This window comes from Rhyacophila brunnea, unplaced genomic scaffold, assembly GCF_057557595.1.
Source record: "Rhyacophila brunnea isolate RB1 unplaced genomic scaffold, BYU_Rbru_1.0 scaffold_6, whole genome shotgun sequence".
NCBI lineage: Eukaryota > Metazoa > Arthropoda > Insecta > Trichoptera > Rhyacophilidae > Rhyacophila > Rhyacophila brunnea.
The window spans coordinates 1,708,498-1,733,052 of record NW_028233276.1 but is presented as its reverse complement, the minus strand read 5'-3'; the positions used below and the strand labels follow the sequence as shown (position 1 = coordinate 1,733,052).

General features: G+C 33.3%; 1 protein-coding gene across 1 annotated transcript in view; it reads right to left on the bottom strand.

Moving 5' to 3' along the window:
* Positions 1–1,260: 1,260 nt before the first annotated feature.
* Positions 1,261–24,555, bottom strand: part of LOC147065088 (uncharacterized) — a 38,208-nt gene continuing 14,913 nt past the window's right edge. The window contains exons 4-8 of the mRNA XM_085956267.1: positions 20,278–20,392; positions 19,219–19,465; positions 13,102–13,260; positions 10,612–12,147; positions 1,261–1,414 (exon numbers count right to left, since the gene is read on the bottom strand). Of these exons, the coding sequence (XP_085812393.1) occupies positions 1,404–1,414; positions 10,612–12,147; positions 13,102–13,260; positions 19,219–19,465; positions 20,278–20,392 (2,068 nt within the window). The 3' untranslated portion in view covers positions 1,261–1,403. The remainder of the gene's footprint in view (positions 1,415–10,611; positions 12,148–13,101; positions 13,261–19,218; positions 19,466–20,277; positions 20,393–24,555) is intronic.

Here is a 24,555-nt window from a genome sequence, read left to right as displayed (position 1 = left end):
TACGAACTCAATAATTTTCAGAAAATATTAACAAATTTATCTAAAAAATCTAACGCCTCAAAAAAAGGACATGTCCTGGGAAAAAAGATGGTATAATTAGTAACACAACATTCATATAATATTCATTCATGCTAAATTCCTTAAAAACTAGAGTCTGTATTCTGTAAGCTGGCGTACACGTCACACGGAAAGCATTGTGCCTTCGCGTTCAACTGTTGCTGCAAATTTTCAATGGGAGGGAACGAGGTGGATGCTGAAGGGGGGGGGGGGGGGACCGCATGCCAGCTTATAGAAGACAGACTCTACATACATACAGTTACATAACATTCCATAGGTCAATTTAACTATTGGCATATGCCGATGATATTGATGTCATTGTCTGGTCCCCAGAAACCCTAAAACGGGCATTTATTTCCGTTTCATTCATCTGTTTATCTAGGGTGGGTCGGTCTCTTGTCACAAACTAATATCGTAAACGGCGAAATAAGTCGCCAGATCAATCATGCCAACAGGTGCTATTTTGGTCTCGAAAGACTTCTAAAGAATATGGCACTCTCAAGGAAGACCATACAACCTTATATAAAACTCTCCTGTGCCACACGTATGACACACATATGGATGAGAATGCTGAGCAGACAGCAAACAGGATGAGAGAAATATGAATATCTTTGAAAGGAGAATTTTGAGAAGAATCTTTAGAGCCGTTCAATAAAGTGACATTTGGAGGTCAAAGTATAATGAGGAGCTGTACACACTTTATGGGGGCGAAAAGATCATGTGGCATATGAAAATGCAGACTGCGCTGAATCGGCCACGTGCATAGAATACCAGTGGGAAGATCTGGATGACCAAAATTGAGATGGCTGGACTGCGCCACAGGAAATTTAAGAATGCTCGGTCAAAGCAAACCGGAGACCAGGATGGAGTAAATTTTTGATGGAGGCAGTATTGTAAAGCGAATGATTTTTTTTTATGTATATATTACATAACTGATATAAAAGAAAAATTAACTTAATATTTTACACATGTTACAACAATACAATTAACATAATATTATTCAAGACACCTAGAATAACATATTATTATACTTAATAAGTATACATATTATTATATATCATTGAGAGAAACTTAAATTTAAAACTGTATTTGTATTAAATATATAATATACAGATTCATTGTACATAAGACTGGTCTTCAATAATAATATTCAATGAAACTATTTTACAATAATGCAAATTGACTGATCACTATAATATTATAACATCAATATGATGCGGTGATGTAGCTGCATCCTAAAACTTTTACGTAGCATTTATGAACACGAATATTCTCTCAGCGGCAAGCTTAGAATTTGCAGTCACAGGAAATTGTCTAAATGATGATTATTTTTTATCCTCACAATCCTAGGGGCTCCCTGAAACGTAAACGAATATGAAATCTTTGCATTCATTTTTAGATCAGTCATAAATTTATGATTTGAAAATTATTATGTACTAGATTATCATTAATAAAAAAGGGCTGCCCCAAGGTTTGTTGAGTTCAAAAGAATAAGGCTATGCTCACACGTACCACATGTTTGTGATTATAATATTACAATTGATATGCGGTTGTGCTGTCGGTGGAACCACGTTTTATCCGTCCGCCTTGTCCATATCGACCACAGAGAACCGCACCACGACCTCAGTACCAAAATAGATTTTAAAGAAATGCTGCTATGGCTTTAATTACGTTGAAGAAAGTGAAGTCGTCGGATCAGAATTTTGAGTTCATGTTCATACTGCAATAAAACCCAGTTAATTCAAAATCGAAAAACATACGAATTATATATGACAAAAATACAATAACATTTATATAAAAAAAACTTGCAACTTTGTAACATTGTTTCCGTTTCTGATATAATTTCATTCATTAATATCAGTAGTGATGATTATGGTTCATTCATCGAAAATAGGAAAATAGTGGATATCACTTAAATAGATTTTATCAATTTTAGTAAAAATTTAGATTTACAGCATATTTCGAATTAACCATGTTAGTATTAACAGGGTTTTATTGTATTATAGAAAACAAAAATGAGAGCCAGTTTCACTTGCTTAACCCTTTTACTCCCACGGGGCCGATATTTCGGCCCACCATACCTATGCGAAAACTCCATCTGGGCCGATCCATCGGCCGAAAGTTTGGAACCAAATTTACGATTTATTCCAAATTTTTTACCGTCATATTTCGTCTCATGTAGACACAGCATTATATTCACTCTGTGTTGGGCATGACTAATATTTATTTTAGTGCCGCACTTGTTTATAATTTGGCATACCCTAATAACTCACAAGTCATAATTGCTCTTGCTGTCGAACTCGAGACCAAAGAGGGTCATAAAAATAATAAAACATTATTTTTATGACACATTTTAAATTCTGATATTTCTTTTAGTTGTTTTATGATTCATATATCAGATTACAAAATGAGTTTTGTAATTTTTGAACTAACAATGGATGCTACTGTACTTTCGGTAAGATGGTGAAAAAATTCACAAATATAAATATGATTATAAATGATTTAGTGCTTTGAGACTTATTTTTTGAAATTACTTCATTCCCTTATCAGTTAGTCCTCGATACTGTATCGAATTCTCGGTGATTTCGTGAATTGAATAATATTCTTGAATACCTTGACACTATACGTTTTTTTTTTGATTACTTTATAAAAATTCTATTTCATAGAGAAATAATAATATGTTTATTTTTTTTTCTGTTACTACATAAGGATAGATTATATTATAAAATTTGATATGTCAATTATAAATAAAAAAATGTTGTCACACTTGTTTTGTTGTTCAAACATAGTTTTATCCGTTCATTTCTAAATAAATATTGATACATTATTTTTTTCTTTTGTTTTATTGATGTAAACTATCAATATTATTACTTATTATTGCTTTATACACCATTGAGAACACACAAAAAAAGTTTCAAATTTTTAAAACATGTGTAGAATTAGTTATTTAAAAAAAACTAAATCGACGATTTTTTGTCAAAAAACGCTTGGGAGTTTTCGCATATGCTAGGCTAAATCAGCTGGGAGTAAAAGAGTTAAATATTCATTGAAAATGTATGATGTCAAACTTCATAATTATTTTAGAATCAGTAAAAAAATATTTGATTATTCATCAAGTGAGTCAACGGACAATGAAATAACACAGCTATAAAAAAAATATATATTAACTGTGGAACGTCCCGCAATCACTATAAGGTAAGTAAAATAATTAATACCTATAGCAATTTTATGACAGGATGTTGCATCAGTGTAGAGTGGTTGACTTGTCGGTCATGTGAGTTGTGCTCGATCATCACGATGGTCATCCAAAGTGACTTTAGTCGGTGAACAGTGAGTAGCGACATGTGTTTCCACATAAATTCATGACCGCCCACAAGTTAATCACAGTTTTACGATGTAGTGTGATTATGGTGTGGTCCGTGTGAGTTTAGCCTAATCAGTATTTAAAAGCAAAAAATACTGGAGGTTTCGTAAATGTATAACATTGACTTAAAACATTACTACAAATAATACAAGTGGATAGGTAAAAACAAGTATAATATGTCAATCCACACTGACACAAATCATCACAAATCTAAATAACTTTAAGGGCCAAAGCACACTGCGAGAGGTATAAAAAACACTTGCTTTGCTGACAGCGTAGTGCGCAAAGCAAGTGTCGTCTGGATCCATTGCACTGTGCGCTCTGCCACTAATAGTTTGTCCGTACGAGTCATTATTATAATTGCACATTAAAGTGGCAGATCTGGAAACTAACACAGTCTTATAGGGTTCACGGAAAATTGACCATTTCAGACAAAAAAAAACAAATTATATTTTAGCTCCAGGTTATTTTCCCACTGGTACAATTGACTATAGCCTCGAATTATACATTCAGAATTATTAAATCCATGTACGGCGTGAATATGTTGATCTAAAAAGATCAATTCTTAGGGCAGCTATTTGAATGTTTGGGTTCCTGTGGTAAATCAGATTACATAATATACAGTCGAACTTGGTTATTACGAGGAAGATGGGACTGACTGAATTTGCTCATTATAAGCGGTACTCATTATATCAGAGAATAGATATTTTTAAATGAGCGGTCACAACAAAAAGTCAAAAATAAAAAATCTGAAAACCATCGTAAAAACCCCGAAACAAGCATGGCCTTCATAAACTACAAAAGAAGTTGTCTATTGTAATGAACGCCGGTAGGTACCTACGGACTTCACAAACCTTGAATTTTTTACTTATTTCAACCATATGCGTGGATACTTTTTCAATATTGTCGGCAAAAACACCAATTAGGTAGGTACTTAAGACACTTAATTAGTGTCATAAACGTAATGCGATCCCGGCGGCATCCTGTCCGGTCAGATTTTATTGCTTAGGGTCGAAATGTTTTTAAACGATCGACACATTAACAGTATTTTAGCTCGGCATATCCGATAAGTTGCTCGTTATAACAGTGAATAAATGTATGGAGAAAATCATAAACCAAAATGTCAACGAATGTTTCCTCATTACATCCGAGGTCTTGCTATGTCCGAGATCGTAATAACCAAGTTCAACTGTAAGTTTCTGGATGTTTTTAAATTTTACTACACAAATAGCTGCCCTGAGAATTGGTGTTTTTAGACTTATCAACATATTCACACCATACACGGAAATGTTACTTGTAGTGAAACAAAGTGATACACAATTTATTCTTTTTAAGAGATTGCGTTTGCTTGGTGAAAATTCATGATAATTTATAAAATGACTTTGTTATTTTCACGTCATATAAAAATTGTTTTACAACACATTCATCAAGTATGAGTATCAAAATTTACATTTGAGTTTATGTAATATTATAAGTACATAATAATTAATGTCAATACCATGTGGTGGAGATAGAAAAAGAGCTATGCAATGAAAATGAGAAGGAAATAATATTTATAAATAGTTTTTCTCATAACAGTAATAAAATTTGTGACAATACATAATTTTATGACAATGGTTTCACTTAACTAAATTTCAGTAAAAGTTTCACTGGCCAACTTTCTTTCTTGGTCAGATAATTTAATCGATTCCTATATACAATTAAATTTAAATTAATTACATTAAACGTTAAACAACAAGTTAAATAATTAATAAGGTAGAAGTTCATTAGCCCTTCAGAATTTTTAAAATAAGATAAAATTTAATCAGTTCGATAAGGTAAAAATTAAATAAACAATACCGTAATAAGAATTAACCAAAGAGAGAAAGAGAACTTTAACACCTAATGGAGAATCTGCAACGTTTTATGTATTGGTAACCACAGAAATAATAATATTTTGTACTTTGGCACAATTATAAACAATAGTTCCTATCGCCTCTGGCAGATGTGTTGACATTTTAGAATTGTGTAGGTTTGTATGACATCCACGATTTTTGTGATCATTTATCTAAATATTATAGATAATGATGATTTAGTGTATTTGGCCGCTGATCTACGTACAATAAAATTGACATGAACTGTACCGTCATAGGCAATTATGGCAACATTTGCCCTACAATATAAATATTTTGGTTTCATTACAATAATATTCATTTAATAAACTATTTTTTTTTATTCGACGAATAATACACAAGATTTAAGAATATTACATTATTTTATTGAACATACATAATTTGAAAACAATGTTGAGAAATATATTGCCTCGAGAAAAAAGTTTTTGAAAAAAAAAATGATATATGAATTTTAGCAAATTTACGATTTACAGCTAATTTCTAATCAACTGTGTTCATATTAAGGGCACACATGCACCATGTAGGTCAAAATGGAGTTTTTATGGTATTTTCAGAGCATAAGCCTGGATATTCCTTAAACGTTGTAGATAATCTATTTATATAATTTTGAAGCCTTATTATCCTTTATATTCATTTTATACATTTAATGACTGCATAAAGTATTTTTATTACATAAAATAGTAGTCTTTTAAACCTCTGGATCTAATGTTTTAGAATATAGTCATATTTCAGTACATCCATGTGCAGTGGTATTAAGATTTTTTGGATTTATTCATTTTTAAACGCATTTATAAAACCATTAGTAAAGTTGTTGTTAACATTATATAGTGAAATATTTACGATAAAAAATTATATTTATAATCTCTGTGATCCCAAATTTGACAAGAATTAGGCATTTTATTATTCAAAAAATAGGCACTATTAACACATTTGAAGATAATTCCAAAGATACTGATTATAAGCTATGTTTTTGACCATTTAAATGTGATAAAACATCCTGCAAATAATGATTGTTTTATAATAATTATTGACCTAAGAATAAGGTAGTATTTTTTTGAAATACACCATTTCTATTGGCATTTCATTCCAGCAAAAGAAAGGGCGTATTTAAAAAAAATACTACCTATATTCTAAAACATTAGATCGACAGGTTTAAAAGACTACTATTTTATGTAATAAAAATACTTTATGCAGTCATTAAATGTTTAAAATGAATATAAAGGATAATAAGGCTTAATGAAATCTCCATTTTGACCTACGTAGCGCATGTGGGCCGTTAACGGGGTGTCACTGTACTTCTCTGTCAGTCAGTGCTATTGGCATAATAAAAACTGCCCCACTTTCAATCGATCTATGCTCTGGGCCTGACTGAGGGCTAAGATACACAGCACTGTAAACTGCTGTATTCGCACCACACCAGATGTGCATTGCATTGTCTATGTCAATAGGGCGTGGATAGACAATGCAATTCACATAAGGTAGATGAAACCGACCTAGTATCTGTGTCAACGCGGTAGTTTGCAATGTGTGTCTTAGCCCTAAAAGAATATTGATGGATTATAAATTGTGTAAGTATATGGTTGAGAACTCTTGCACAGTATATTCTTGATCCTCAAAAGAATCTCTATGAGTGTGCCATATTTCGGTAACCAGCCAAAACAGAACATGACAAAACAGAACATGACAAAACAGAACATGGCAAAACAGAACAGTGACAAAACAGAATGTGACAAAACAGAACGGTGACAAAACAGAACATGACAAAACAGAACGGTGACAAAACAGAACAGCCAGGGGAAAAATAAAACATTCATTTTTGTGGAATCTATTTAATAATTAAATACTTATAAAACTTAAGATTATAAACAAAATATATATAAATATTTAATATTTTAAAATTTTTCAATTTTTAAGTGAAATCATCAACTGTTGATTAGGTATATATACATTTTTTTTTATTTTTTTTTTATTTATACATTTTGAAAATAATGTATTTTTTTTTAAATATATAGAGTATATAACGGTTTTGTAAAAAAATATATATAGGTAACTAAAAACAGTTGATGATTTCACTTAAAAATTGAAAGAATTTTAAATACTTATTAAATATTTATATATATTTCGTTTATTAACTTAAGTTTCATAAGTATTTAATTATGTAATAAATAGATTCCACAAAAATGAATGTTTTATTTTTCCCTTGGCTGTTCTGTTTTGTCATGTTCTGTTTTGTCACCATTCTATTTTGTCATGTTCTGTTTTGTCATGGAACCCATATTTCATATTTCTAGATTGTTTATGAGACCAAAGTCCTTTACTGGCCTGCAAATGATACCTCACAGTCTTCACTGTCTCCTCCGAACATTATACCCCACAAGTCAGTATTTCTAACGGCACTTTTAGATATTTTTTGAGTGACCTTTGTTTTGTTTGTTTTTGATACATCAAAACCTACATTATCTATCGATTGAATCAAAACAATCGGCTGACATTCAAAACTGGACGACAATGGATATTGACTAGATTTTGTTTTGGATTTTCCACTGGGTTTTAATGTCGGGGTTGTTTTGTTAACCATTTCAATCCCTAAAATCACTCCTTTACATGTTCTCTGCGACCTAGCTACCGCAGATGCTCCAACGGATGCATTAAACTTTCCCGACTCACACATATCAATTTCCAACTGCTTAGATAAGTGCTCCATTTTTGTGTCCAATTTAGGTTTTCTCTTTGTGAGAGATTGGACCTTCTCTTCACGATCAATTGAATTTGCAGTATTTGTTTTGAATGCCATTTTACGAAATAGATTATCCAATACGGTTACCGCAGGCGGTTTTTTAGGCTCTTTGCCTTTCATAATCTCTCTTTTTTTTAAAAACCCCAATGGAAACTCAGCCGGAATTCCTTTGCCTATTTTCCGACTTTTCTTTCGCTTGAATAAACTGCGATGACTTCCAGAAAGGTTTGAAGTGTTGACCGATGGCTGCAATTTTTCCGCATCAATTACACCATTACTTTCACATAGTAAATCTAACGACTCACACAGATCAGTCTGACCTTCATTGGGACATTTTAAGTCAGGAACACCTACAGTGTTAGGAGTTGCAAAAATAAAATCATCTTCAATAAGATTAATCACTAGGCTGTTTCTTTTTGATTCGGAATCATTTTCAATTTCAGATTGAATTTTTAAATCATTCTCTTCAACCTCACCGCTATCTTTTATAATGTCCTCAGGTTCATTTTTACTATTGCAACTGTCTTGTATAATGTCCTTAGATTCATTTGTACTATTACAACTGTCTTGTATTATGTCCATAGATTCATTTTTACTATTGCAACTGCCTTGTATTATGTCCATAGATTCATTTGTACTATTGCAACTGCCTTGTATTATTTCCATTGATTCATTTGCACCATTGTTGCATTTAGCTTGTGCAATGTCCTTAGTTTCATTTTTATTATTGCAATCCTCTATTATGTACATAGATTCATTTGCACCATTGTTGCATTCGGTTTGTGCATTGTATTTAGATTCATTCGTACTATTGCAACTGTCTTGTATTATGTCCATGGATTTATTTCCACCATTATTGCATTTAGTTTGTGCAGTGTCCTTATATTCATTTGTTCCAATACAACTGTCCTGTATCATGTCCATGGATTCATTTGCACCATTGTTGCATTTGGCTCGTGCAATATCCTTAGATTCATTCATACTATTGCAACTATCTTGTATTATGCCCATGGATTTATTTGCACCATTATTGCATTTAGTTTGTGCAGTGTCCTTATATTCATTTGTTCCAATACAACTGTCCTGTATCATGTCCATGGATTCATTTGCACCATTGTTGCATTTGGCTCGTGCAATATCCTTAGATTCATTCATACTATTGCAACTATCTTGTATTATGCCCATGGATTTATTTGCACCATTATTGCATTTAGCTTGTGCAATGTCCTTAGATTCATTCATACTATTGCAACTGTCTTGTATCATGTCTATGGATTCATTTGTACCATTGTTACATTTGGCTTGTGCAATGTCCTTAGATTCATTCGTACTATTGCAACTGTCTTGTATCATGTCCATGGATTCATTTGCACCATTGTTGCATTTAGCTTGTGCAATATCCTTAGATTCATTTGTACTTGTACTGTATTTAATTGTACTATTGCAGTATTCTGAGCCCTTACGTGAAGACTTGACGGCATCAATAGGAAGTAAACATTTTCTAAAATAAATTTCACGATGACTAGATTGTGTAAAAACTTTATAGATTTCTTGGATTGACTTCTTTTGGCTTTCCGATTTTGCAGCACATTTTTTTTCTATTAGATCACTAATCGGATTATTTTCTACTACAATGTCACCACTGACAACAGTCGACTGTTTTAATTTTTTTATTTTATTCCCAATGTCTGCATTTGTCTGATTACATACTTCTTTCTGTCTTCTTACAGAATCTTTCTGCAAAATCTTAATCTTTGAATCAAAATTTTGCTCTTTGGCTTGAACTAATGCGACACTTTTATCCGAATCACATGTAACGATTGGAGCACCTACGTTTAACTCAGGTTTTTCAATCTGCCAAGTCCGAATGCTATCTTCTGCATCATTATTCGAAAGAGATGACTTCCTATTGACCATACCATCAGAATTTAAAGTACAGTGTGCTACATTATCATTTAAACTTACAGCAGATACCGTCTTATTAGATTGTGCAGTGACTTCTTTAAATGGAGCTGTATTAACCGATGATTTCCTCCTCAGATCACTCACAGGAGTAGTATTGGTCAAGATTGGAATTCTAGCTTCATTGCAGTTTCTATTGGGATTATTTAACATTGAGATGTCACTGTCTGATATTAAAATATCTTCGTGAATAATGATTTTAGAAGAATCATTTAATTTCTTATGAACCCTCTCTGTTGGACTACTACTGAAGTGTTCATTTGGTATTATTTTGCTCAAATTACAATCAATAACCGAAGAAACATTTTGTGACGTTAAAAGAGCATCCTTTGTAGATTTGTCAATATTAATGATTGACGTGACATTTGTGACATTTTCAGAAATTTGACTTTCAGAAAATCCAACATTGTTATCAAATATATTGTCTGTTCTATTTTGATTAACTGTTTCACAATTATAATTACAATTACAAGCACCTACAAGTGTTTTACAATTACAACCTACTTTGCCAATTTCTTTTTGATTGTGTTTTCCATTGAAATGACCAATGCGACGTATATTAGTTACAGACAAATCACTATGTATAGAAATATCATTACCTTTACTCTTAGCCGTGGAGATTTCTTCATTACCATTGACGGGTTTGGATGTTGCTGTCGATTTTTCCTGGTGTGTGGTGCCGTCTTTCATCCCATCGTGACTATTTCCATTCACAGCCATTTCCACTTTCCTCGTTCTGGCAACTTCGCCCATCTGTTCAACTGGCTTTACTTTGCGACATTTTTCAGTCAGTTTCTTTGACACTGCAAAATTATTATCTCCACCGGTCACTGTGGACGCTTTAGTGCAGACGGGACCGGGACCCATGAGAATAATACTGTTTCGCTGCGGCTTTGACATCTTCCCACCGGGGGGGGGCTGATTAATTTGGGTGAGATCAGCTTTTACCAATTTACTGTTTCCATTTAATTTTCGACTCTCATCTGTCTCGATAATGTCTGTTGTAATATTAGCTAATTTTGGTTTCCTGACCGTCATCTGATTAAATTGAGCAACATCAATCTTGACCAATTTACTGGGCTGGTTTACTTCTAATTTCACAGGACAATTGCGACCTGTGTTTGCTTTGTCAGTCTGAATAGCTATAGGCTTACACAAGCTATTCAAGAGACACTCATAGTCTTCCTGAATTTGTGGGCAACTCATCTGAGATTTCACATTACAATTTGCATCTTTCAGAAGTGATATGTTCGCCGAAGAATTCAGAAGAAACTCAGCCGCGACAGGCTTCATAACCTTAAAGCCTTTCAAATGTAACGGCTTCGCGTCTGTGAAATTATCAGACACAACAGGGGACTTGACTGTATGAGTGGACACTAAGCTGACAGATTTATTTTTATCGATGGAAGTAATTAGTCTGTAGCTGCCATTCAATTCAGTCCTATCAATGGAAGATAATGGAACAGTGGGTGTGACAAAATGAACAGCATCATTCTTCGTTTCTTCAATTTTTGTATTATCTTTGGCGTTGACATTTATCATTTGGCTGCGGTCGACGACTTGAATTCTCTTCAAACTGCCTAATCCTTTCTTTAATAAGATCTTTGGCATATGACGCCTTCCTTGTAATTTACTCAAATCCACAGGCGGAATTGTACACGACTGCTTAGCAATAGAAATAATGGGAGTCTCCAATACTTCACTGTGTTCCGCCTCGGTTGTTTCACTCAGACTCAGCGGTTCCGTTTTAACAATACATTCTTTCCCAACTGAACTCGTTTTGGGTATGGGTTTTCGGTTAAACGTCCCCTCAATCCAATCATCTTTAGTAAATGAACTATGATCGGTGTGAGTTTTATTACCACATGAAGAGGTGGATTTTTTCTTTTTAGGTAGAATTCTCTTGTGGGCCTCGTCATCATTTTTTTTATTTAATCTCTTCATCAATCTCTTTTCTCCACTTGTGTCTCTGAAGACCTGCGAAGATAATATAAATTCGGTGTTACCAAGTTCTTGGGCGGCCTGAAATGGGGTGAGGCCCTTGAAGCAGGGGATCGCCCAGTTCACATTATTATCACACAGCAGCTTAATACATTTCTTGGTCTCCGTCAACAGCCGTGGTATGCCGCAAGTATCTGAAATTTCAAAATCAATGGTAATGTTAACTTTTGAAGTGAAACTTATTTTTATGCGCATACAGCAATTTCGCCGGTAGATTGAATCCGGCTGATGTGTAATAAAACACCTTCACAGCCTAAAATGTTAGAATTTTCTTCAGATGAAACTTTCTGTTATTTCCCTATAAAAATCACTAAAACAAGTTCCAGTATGACGTAAGTGGAAGTTTTGTATGCAAAAAATTATAAATACTTTCATTTTAAAATTTGTATGAAACTTAGAGGTCAGAGGTTTATTTTTAATCTCACTTTTAGATTCCATGTGATCTAGCCATGGAGATTTTCATCAATATCTTCACAGCCGGTCTCAAACCACCAACCTTTCGGCTGATAATCGAGCACGCTACCAAGAGCACCATTGAAACCATGGCAAATATGAAAATGTTAGAGAACAGTACACACACACACATGACTGCTTGACAAGGCGGATTGCTTTCATTTTAAGACGGTTGAGCAACTTCGTATATGTCACTTGGCATACAAATATGGAAATTTCAACATTAACAAATTAGAAATCACCGGTTAACACTTCTCTAATCTAACCTAATAATGCTATCAATAAATCAGAAACTTTGACCAATAGATTCCCCGTGGTTAGTTTTCAGATAGAAATGCAAAAAAGATGCGCATTGTTTATTTACTTTTCGAGATAATTGACTTTAAATACTTCAATTCGATATCTCAAAATATATTCCTGATTCATGATATTTCAGAATAAAAAAAAAAAAAAATTTAAATACCTAATGAAAAAAAGCACACGCCTCTCAAATATTTATATAAAACCACAAAATACACCAGAGCGAAGCCATGTACTTTAGCTTGAATTAAATATTTTGTGAGGCTGTCTTTGTGAAACTTTCTGTTCGTACACGGCTTTAAGTTTCTATAAGTTAGTGAAGAGTTACATCTCACCTGTATCACATTGAGTGGTCAAATACAAAGCGGTCATTCCATTGTTGGGATTCCTCACATTCACCACCATCTCGGCATTCTCCAAATCCAACTCTTGAAGCATCATCATCATCAACTCTGACTTCGAAGACAACACGCACTGCATGAGAGGAGTGTTACCTGGTGATGAAAAATATTCCTCGGTATTGGATATTTAAGGATTATAAAGATTATTTTAAATCGGTGGTTAGCAAACTGACCGGCTGTGGGTTGATGGAATGAAACTAATAAAAATAAAACTGAATCTCCTCTCTCACAAAATTGAGCTAATATTAACACATTTGAAAACATCACATGCATATATGTAATATATCCACTAGAAAAAATGTTTTTTAGAAAAAATATTATGACACCCAACAAGACTTGAACCTATAACCGCTGGATTCACGCCAGAGTGCTTTTCCAATTCAGCTACTTAATTACAACAATTTTAACCTATAGTTCTTAAGTGAAATGCTGTTATGGGTTGGAGTTATTAAAAGATATTATTAATTAAAATTAATAGTGTCCTTTATTTGCCACTTTATAACATACAATCACATAACACTTTTACTCGTATACTAATATAAAGTTTGAATAATATTAGAATGTGTTTCTGGTTAGAAGACCAACTGAAGAGTGAGAAATGAAAGGTATAGATATTATTGTATTAGTGCGTAATTTTCTCATGTCAGGACTTGCTTGGTATGATGAAACAAACCAAAAATGAAACACGATTGAACATATAGAACAATGAACATATTGTTTCCAGCCACAGTCGAAGCTACTAAAAGGTTGACTCACTATAGTTATGTAATTTGAATGGCACATAACAATGCTTACAATGGTGGCTATCGGTCAAATTGGTTTTCAATTATGTATGTTCATATATACTAGAGGTTCAATAAGTTCGCGGAATCGAACAGAAAGAAAAGAATATACAGTCGAACTTGGTTATTACGAGGATCGACTGAATTTGCTTGTTATAAGCATTAGTCGTTATTTCAGAGAAAAGGTATTTTTAAATGAGCGGTTACATACCATAAACAGTCGCAATTCAAACAAAAATACACAATTAGAATTTTTCCCCGAAACAAGCATGGCATTCATAAACTACAAAAGAAGTTGTTTATTGTAATGAACGCTGGTAGGTACTATTACCAAACGAAACCCCTAGCACGAAAACGTTTCAAATTCCAAATCAGTAATCTAACCACAAATTCAAAAAGAAACAACATAAACATACCCCCGATAATTATTGTAAAATAATATTATTATCGCAAAACGCATTTTGTCAGCTAGACGACGCGCATTCGAGGGCAGGGTATTATACCTGATACGGCTGATACCGAGGCCACTTACAAATCCAAAGTAAAAGTCCCGTTAGTTAGCCAAATCCTCCCCTTGCCTACCGCCCGCATGTTTCGCCCATAAAATAAGAGGACAGTACTAAAATAACCATGAAGTCGATATAAACAAAAGATCTCTCGCCCGCCATCCGGCAGGGGTGATACGAGGGTGGGTCAATAAGTCCTTAGAAAAGCCGACAGGTGGCGCGACTAGTACTGTAAGCGGTTTGTTTTCATGCAGCGGCACTACCGATTCAGTATGCTGCGAAGTTTCAATCAGATTGGTCGGGTTGTTGTGTGTTTCTCGTACATTTAAAAAAAAAATTTGCTTGTGGAAAATGGAAAAATGAAAAATGGAGAAAATTGAGTTTAGAGCTGTTATTAAACATTTTAATATAAAAGGGTTAACAGCAAAGGAAATAAAAAATGAGTTGGATTTAGTTCACGGCATATCTGCTCCTTCACTTGCAACTATTTATAACTGGTTAAATGAATTTAAACGTGGTCGTACATCAACAAAGGATGAACCACGCTCAGGACGTCCTGTAGAGGTGACTACACCAGAAATGATCAATAAAATCCACGAAATGGTGTTAAGTGACCGAAGATTAAAGTTGAGTGAGATAATTGAGGTTACAGGGATCTCAAAAGGTAGCGTCATTTCTATTTTACATGACAAATTGGGCATGAAAAATATTTCTGCAAGATGGGTGCCGCGTTTGCTCACAGTCGACAATAAACGCAATAGGGTGGTGGCCTCTAAAGCCCTGTTGCCTAATTTTTTCATCGCTTTGTGACTGTAGATGAAACATGGATACACCACTATACTCCCGAGACGAAAGAACAGTCAAAGCAGTGGATTGCGAAGGCAAACCATGTCCAAAGAAGGCGAAAACCGTAAAATCAGCTGGTAAGGTTATGGCTACTGTATTTTGGGATGCACGTGAAATTATTTTCGTTGACTATTTGGAAAAAGGAAAAACAATAACAGGGGATTATTATGCATCTTTACTGGACCAGCTAAAAAACAAAATTGAAGAAAAACGGCCTCATTTAAACAGAAAAAAAATCCTCTTTCATCAGGACAATGCCCGTGTTCACACATGTTTACGATCAATGGCTAAAATTGAAGAATTGAAGTTCGAATTGGTCGACCACCCACCGTATTCGCCAGATTTAGCCCCCAGTGACTTTTTCCTTTTCCCAAACTTAAAAAAATGGCTAAGTGGACAACGTTTTTTTTCAAATGAAGAAGTCATCGATCGGACAAATACTTATTTTGAGGACCTTCCGAAAATTTATTTTTCTGACGGTTTAAAAAAAATTGAGAAACGTCTAACCAAGTGTATTGAGCTCCAAGGAGATTATGTTGAGAAATAAAAAAAAAATACAAAAATAAAAACTGTTTTAATGCTTTTTTCTAAGGAATTATTGACCCACCCTCGTACCTCGGACAATGGATTTTACAAATCCTAACATCTCGCCCGCGCTTTGCCTCGCCGTGAAAATAAAACCCCTTAATAAATAATAAGTGCCCGTGAAACTTAATAAATAGTGAATACCACAAGCTACCTAATTAAATCAGCCCAAAAAAATTACGTTAGTGTAGTGCCTAATCTAAGACCTCTTTAAATGTAATTGAAGAGTGACATTCCAAACCGGCCTAAGTCTAAAAATCTGATTGTGAGATAATCATATTTATGTGATTTGCAATTTACCTCTTAATTTTTCGGTACTATAATGTTTGGCAATTTCATAGAAAATTCAAAGACTCGAAAACATAATATATAAATAACATTAAAAAGTATAGTAAAACTTCAAAAAAATTCATTCAAAAACTGACTTTATTTTCAAAATGGCCCTAAGTCTGTACTAAGTACAGTTTGGGACACAATAAAGTAAAGTTGAGTATCTTTTGTGTATACAATGATTGTGTAATAGAATATGGTCATGGACAGGTCTGTTGGGATGATTAATGAATAAAAATAATATAAAATTATGATAAAAAGGTAAACATTGTAACTTGTACAGCGCAATAATATATTATATAATAATACTACGATGTAGGATCATTTTCAATAAATAAATAGTTTACTGATATGCACATGAACTTATAAAATACAAATTCTCTAATATTTTGTCTGACATTAATTTGTAATCTGACGTGTTACAATATTATATTATGGCTGCTTGGAGCGTAAATGTAGCAAAAAGAGTTCAACTGCGCATGCGCATATATCCTTAGGCCAGTTTGGAATGAATCAACCGTTACCTTAGGGCTGTTTTGAGAAAAAAAGGCACATTTCGACATCAAATTTAAGAGACTTAGGATTTTTTGTAAAATATAAGTTTTAGTGAGAATATAGATCTCAGCACACTCTATCGGATTCCATCAAAACATGAAAATTTGTAATTTTGGACAAGGCCAATTTAGAATGTCACTCTTCAATTGTAATAAGACCCCTGCTTGTCCATGTTTTAGTGTAATAAATCGTAATTTTGCGCGGAATTATAAATTATATTTCTGTGTTATAACTAATTGTGCCCAGAATGATGTCCCTCACTTCCCAAACATGAATAATGCTCGAAAGAAGGGCTCCACAACACACACATGAGTTCCTTAAGGTATTAGTACCTAGTGACTTCACAAACCTTGGATTTTATACATGCAATTTCAACCATATGCGTGTATACTATTTCAATATTGTCGGCGAAAACACTAATTAGGTAGGTACTTAGACACTTAACTAGTGTCATAAACGTAATCCGATTCCGGCGGCATCCTGTCCGGTCAGACATGAATACACTAAGATCTATTGATTAATTTTTCTAAACCCTCCCAAAAATAATTTTCTGATTTGCCTTCAAAATGGTTGTTTACGGCTGCCTGTAGGAACTCGTCATCATCAATATTTTTTCCACAGAAGTCTTTCATCAAATTTAGAAACAGGTAATAATCACTAGGTGCCAGATCAGGACTGTAAGGTGGGTGAGATAATTTCTGGAAGCGGAATTGCAATTTGGACTTGTGGACATTGTAAACAGGTGCGTTGTCATGAAGTATGAACACGCCTTTTGTTAATTTGCCCCTCCTTTTAACTTTAATAGATTCTTTTAAGTGACTTAACCACTTGACTGTTTATCCCGAGTGTGACTCGGGCACGCGTTTACTTCGCACACTGACTAGCCCGAGTCTCAGTCGGGCGTTTTTTTTATCAACTTGACAGGAATGTTTAAGAGCTACATTCGGGAAGATCGTATTTCAACTTGTCACACAGTTTATTATTTGTTTTGACTGGTATTTGAGTGATATATGAGCTATATGACATCATAAAAGCTTTATTTACTGCCGGGCAGAGCAGGCCTGATTAGTCAATGACTTCATTGTTCATTCATAGTTATTTTTGTGTTAGGTATATCGCATGTTATTGTAATTTGAATTTAGTTACTTTTGTTATTTTTGAGAACATTTTAGAAGTAAGTTCGTAAAAAATAAGTATATATTATTTATACTTATTAGCTTCATTTTAGTTACCAACCAATACCATCTACGGCGAATAAAAAAAGGCCTACTAGACGTGCAAAGTATGCTGCTCACATATGAATGAAAACGACAAACGAATACGGAAGGAGACGAGATTTTGATGTAGGGTTGTGTATTGAATTTTTAAAAATTTACCATACCAAAAAGACTTATTATATGAATTTAAAACATAAACCTACATATCTGTTGTGATAAAATGTAGAAAAACATTTAAAAAATTTGACATTTTTCATAAAATTTTAAATATTGTAAAAAAGTGTTAATTTAATGTGAAAAAAAGTAATACAAACGTAAAAATAAAATTTTTAATAAATTGTTTAAAATATGTTTAAAAAATTATCTGACAACCCTTTTTATGCCACTGCATAGATTCCTGTTTTAACTCAGGGTCATAATGATAAGCCCACGTTTCATCTCCCGTAACATTGTTGATAATTTTCTCTTGATTGACGCCAGACAGCTTTCAAAACTGCTTAGAACATTCCACACAGTAACTTTTTTTATGTGGCATAAGCATTCGTGGCACCCACCTAGCGCTTACCTTTGACATGCCAAGATTTTCGTGTATAATTCTGGAAATTGTTATTTTGAATAGATCGAACCTTCCTGCGATTTTGATTTGTTTTGGATGACCATTTTCCATAATGGCATCTTCGATTTTTAGTACCATTTCATGTCACTTGGCCTTCCACAACGGTTATAATCTTGTAATGACACTCACTCACCTTATTTAAATAAATGTGACCATTTCTAAACCATTGTTTTACCACAACAGAGAGTGCCATAGACCAATTTCATTTTGGATAGTTTCCACACTTTTTCCCTATGTTGTGAGAAATTTAATTACTGCACAGAGTTCAATATTTGACATTTTTTAAATTATCATAGACTTCCATTTGTTCTTTTGATTATTGGAAGCGATTTAATGGAACAATAAACTTGAAATTGCACAAGACCTAAAAAAGATTACTTAACAATAAAAAAATAGTTGTAACCTCAATACTTGCTACTTTCACCACCATTCCGCGAAGTAATTAATTTATTATAAAATATAATAAAATAAAATATAAATAACATAATAAAATATAAATATTTATATAAAAAAATTAATTAAGTACTTAAATAATTTTTTAAAAGTATAATTAAAAATAGATTCTTAAAATTATTCAGAGGACATGGATCGATAAGAAGAATGATAGTTATTACCATGACAATCGGTGTCGGTGAGAGCTGTGACGAGAATATTCATGCCGAGACAGTTGTCTTGTGGAGTGTGTTGGATGCCCAATGAAGTGAGGATGGTTTGCAGGGGGCAAGGGTCAGACTGCATGGCGCAGTGATGCAGAGCATTCCTGTCCTTTCTGTCCCGGGTCAGAATCGAGCACCCCAACTGCAGTAGCAGCTGAATCATCTCTTGCGACGAGTTGTGTATTACTGCCAGGTGAAGAGGGGTCTAAAGAATAACATAAGACCATTCACTCCAAAGGCATAAACTACCATATTATTACTATTATATCACAGCTGCTGACGCTAACGCTGACGCCTTAGCAGCAATCTGTCTTACTAGGTAGGTACCTACTTTCACATGTCTATACACCGACCACCGCTTCCATCCTTTAAACCACATACAGTGCTATATAATCACAGCCATGACATAATATTGTAGAATAACAGATATTTTTTTTTAATGTACTGTCCCGATTTTGTTTTGCTGTCCGTTGGTAGAGTTGCAGTCAGTTGTAATAATTAATCTTTTGTTTAGTACGAACGCTGTCAATTTTATTGATTATAGAAAATTTTACATTGCAACGATGTGTTAGGTATAATTATTAAAATATTTTAAAAAAGAACATAATACGTGGATTTTTCTATTATATTATCATAATTTAGAAATGATCGTTTTCTCCATAATTTTGCAGATAATTCATTTATGGATGAAATTTCTATTTCACTTTTTCCACTGAAATGTGAAAATTTTTTGAAAATGAAAAAAGATTTTGTATGAATTCTTGATTATCTGGATTTATCTTCATCCCCAATCTGTGCAGATAATCAAGGTTATATTGAATATTATAATAAAGATTTTTGTCTGTACATAATACTATAGTATATTGGATGTACATGCTATTTTTTTTTCTAACGTAGGGGTTGAGATCAAAAAATTTTGGAGACCACTGACTACATTTATGGTTTAAATTGAACTGCGACTGGTGTTAAAACTGTAATGATACCACTGTTGGAAATAAAAAATCTATAATAACTTACATATCCAATCTCCTCAGTCGTTGCATCATCAATGTGAGTAGACTTAATTTTTAAAATCCCGTGAAGATATGTGAGGAGTTTTAAATTATCATCCATCACCGCGTGATGTATAGACCTGGAATACAATATTAACCCAACATTAGATACAAACAACAAACAGTACTGAAGTATATTCCAAATAAGATTATCTCAATTCGCCCTCTTATGCCGGGTCCAGACAACATGTAATGTAACGCGAATTGTATGGACGACACACAATCTCCAACGCAAATCGTGTTGTTGTTCGAATTATCGAGCACTGCGAGCGCCTTTGTGTTCGTGTCAAAAACCGACAGCCGATGGATCAACGCGAGCGTCGCTACAAGCATTACATATAAGGATCGTAGCTACGTATGTACAACAAATTCGCGTTACATTACACGTGTCTGGACGCAGCCTGAGGACCAAAAAAACCCTATCTCAATTGTATAGTACTGGACATAATAAAATAACATGTTACATTAAGTGACAAAAAGAGATAAAAGATTGTTCAATAAGCATCTTTTTAAACCACTTTTTTGTTAACGTCAGTGGAATGTAAATTGTGTTTGGTGTCTCCTGTCAAGTAACGAAAAGTGTGATACGTTTCTTTGGTCCTACGGGACCGAATTTTAGCCGCCGAAAAAATATTTTTATAATCGAAGTACAAGTAACCGCCATTGATTGCGGGGATAAGTTTTGGACACAGTTGCGATAAATGAGCAATCAATGGGGATTCGAAAAAAGATATTTTAAATACGAACACGCTTTATTAATAAACTATATTACCCCACGATGGCAAAGTGGGTTAAGCGTCGGCTTATAGTGTCGTGGGTCCCATGTTCGAATCCTGGGTCCGGCAAATACACAATATTGTTTTTCAATTTGTGTCCCGAGTCAGAGAATGGATCTATTAGGTTGAATAAGTGGCTAACATCCATTTCTCGTGAAAACAAAATCCTGTTAATAGAGATCTGCATTCTGTGGAGGCCCATGATCTTATTATGATCGGACATGGTCAAAAAAAAAAATATGTGATCTAACAGAAAATTTTACGTGCATGTGGGACAACTGCGGTACAAAAATAATAACGATATAACGAATTTCCACTTGTCAAAGTTGTGGTGAACAAGGGTAACATGTGCTGATATCCCTTGACTTAAGACTGAGTTACATCCCTAGGGCCCTATACATGGTCATACTTACATAAATAAGTGAGCTTGAGTCACCCATAAATTACATCACATAATTTATGATGTTACGCCGACCGAAAACAAAAATAAATATTTACTTTCACTCAATCCATTGGTGCCCAAACATGAGAAATTCTCGTGTTAGAAAAGGTACCTGGTAGTGTTTTTTTTACACTCTATTAGGACATCAATTGAAAACTTCTGTTATTAAATGTGTTCAGAAAGAAGTTCGCAACAGGGGTGAATATATTAGATAGCAGGGATTCTTATAAAAAAAATAGTACTGCATTTTAAATATTGTTTTAATTTTCCGTTTGCAACATCTGTTGACGGAATCTTTGGTCCAACATTTAGTAAAACAGTTCAATGCACAGAATAAAATGAAGTATTAATGTTTCCGTGATGGAATACATTTAAAAATGAATGCTATCAAGGTTATTGACAAGGTATTGTTTATTATTTGTTACAATATTTACAAACCTTAGAAGCGATTTTAGATACGGGATAATACAGGGAACAGTTTTATTGAAAATTTAATTATTATTTGTATTTTGAAGTATCGGGAAAAAAATCGTAACTTCTTAAACTCCGGAATAAGTTCGCGAAATTACACTTATTGCTCTAGAAATGCAAAAAGTACCGTATTTGTCAATAATTTTCAGATATTTTATGGATTATCATATGAAAATAAATTACGCTTTATAATACAAGCAGTTTTTTTAAATCTTTAGGATGTAATTGGTTTTTTATTTAACACCAAACTTAAAATTCTGAAGAAAAATAAACAATCTCGCTTTAAATATATTTTTTGGTACTGTTCGGTTATCAGGAATACAGTGGCAAACACATTTTGAAAATAGCCGATAAACTGGATTATTTGTTAGGTTAACCTAACCTAACCTAATAACATCAACATAAATGTATTGATCTTCAGTTGATGTTTGTAGTAGTAAAATCATGACGACATAACTGCAATGTTTCCGCCTTGTAGTCAATCCTTTCATAGTTTGAAATAACGTTAACATCCCACAACAAAACTGATACAAAATCCTCATATTAAGTCCCGCAGTTCACCCTGATCGGTCTACCGACTCCTCAGAGTGAGCTGTGGATGATAGAAGTCGACCTGAAGAGGTCATGAATAAGCTATAAGTAAGTAATATAAAAAGGTATCACATAAGTGTGATTTTTGTAATTATGTAAGTTTCACTCGCATACATCGCGAGTCAATATGTAACAGGATTATTTCTATAATGTTATTAATTTAAATCACTGATCAAATTTAAGATGTTATTTCCAGTGCATAAAATCGTACGAAAAGCTGTGCTTTTAATAAAATGTTATTCCCCTAGTAAATTCGCACAAATGATATCATGCATCTTCTTTCTCAAGTAAATGCTATATAACTCTTTATGTTAAATAGAGATAGCGCCATTCATGTATCTTATTCACACACTTTGTTCAGTGTGTGAAGCCCAGTGAGTAAGAAAGAGAACACTCTAAGACAGACTCTCTATAATCAGATCTCGTACGTGTGAGCGAGACAAATTCTCAATCTTAAAATATAGAATCAATCCAAAGGGGAAATCTTTTCATATCGATCTTTTGAGATGCAATTATTGATTTATATAACTTAAATGTAAGAATGAACATTGTTTATGTTATTAGAATGTACTAATTAAGTATTCTTATAAATTTTATTAACAAATTGTAATAGTTTGAGCGGTGAGATGATAATCCATACAACATGTCACCTCACGAGATGAGTTGTATGGAGAATCAAGAAGGCCGAAATATCCTATTTCCAATTATTCTAGCTTTCTTAAAGTATCCAATTTACTATCTATTAATCAATTCTGCCTTATGCTTACCTTTTCTGAGCAAATTATCACATATTTGCTAACAACCACGAATTTTCTTTCTTACGGGAAAGAGACAGGAGGTTTTTCCCTCTTTGGCAAAGCCCCCTCTCGATGTCCCTCTGGACCTCTATAAAAGAGCATAACCTCTTCAATCAAATCAGTTCCGTCCGATCTCTGCAACTACGACGTTCTCCGTAACCGGCAAGAGGGTTTCGATAATTCTAGAACTACGTACTCGCGTATAGTTCTCAGCAGAGTTCCCGCTCGCGCTAAGCTGACGTCATACGCAGATGACATCACTCTCACAGTATCGTGAAACGTGTGCTGAATTTTATAAACGATAGTTCTTCAACGGACTCTAAATAAATACGCGTATAATCTTCAACTTAAATTAAATACCTACCTCTCAAACTAAATAGGTTCTAAGTGTTTAACTTTAATAATAAATAAATATATGTAAGACAATTTTATAAATTATAACTATGTGCTAAACTAATTAAGATTTTATATAAACAATTAATTAAATAAATATTAAGTTCCTAATTTTAATTCATGACCTGAAAGTGTAACCAAGAGACTACATAATATAATTATTATTAACCTCAGTGTATGTTTAATTGTTTTCAATTTGAATTGTTACTAATTCCTATTTTGGTTAAAATAAATAATTTTTATTCTTTTATTATAGTAAGTACCTACTCAAAAAGAATCCAAAACAATAAAAAATATTGCGAAACCCTTACCAAAGTATTGACATACTATCACTTTACTAACAAACATGTGTGTGGAAAAACTCATTATATACAAAAACTCTTTTTTTTAAATGTTCCTAATATTCTTACAAAATCTGATTACCTTCAATGTATTCTCTGTTTTCTAAACATTTTATACAAAAAGAGGAAAAAATGTTAATTTAAAATAGGATTTTTAATTGCAAAAAATATGTTCAAACCTCATTATCTCAGAACATCAAGATGTAACATAATGAGTTTTACCTTTAAACCAGCGATATATACAAAAACATTTACTAAAAATAAATTAGTTCTTATAAATACAGTAAATATAAGCTTTAGTAATTTTATACCACGAACATTATTCTGTGATCTTGACCTCTGTAAAGGATTGTGCCATAGACAATAAAATATAAATATTTTAAAGCGAGTTTTTATTAATGAAGTGTTTGTAGTGGAGCACCGTCAACGAGT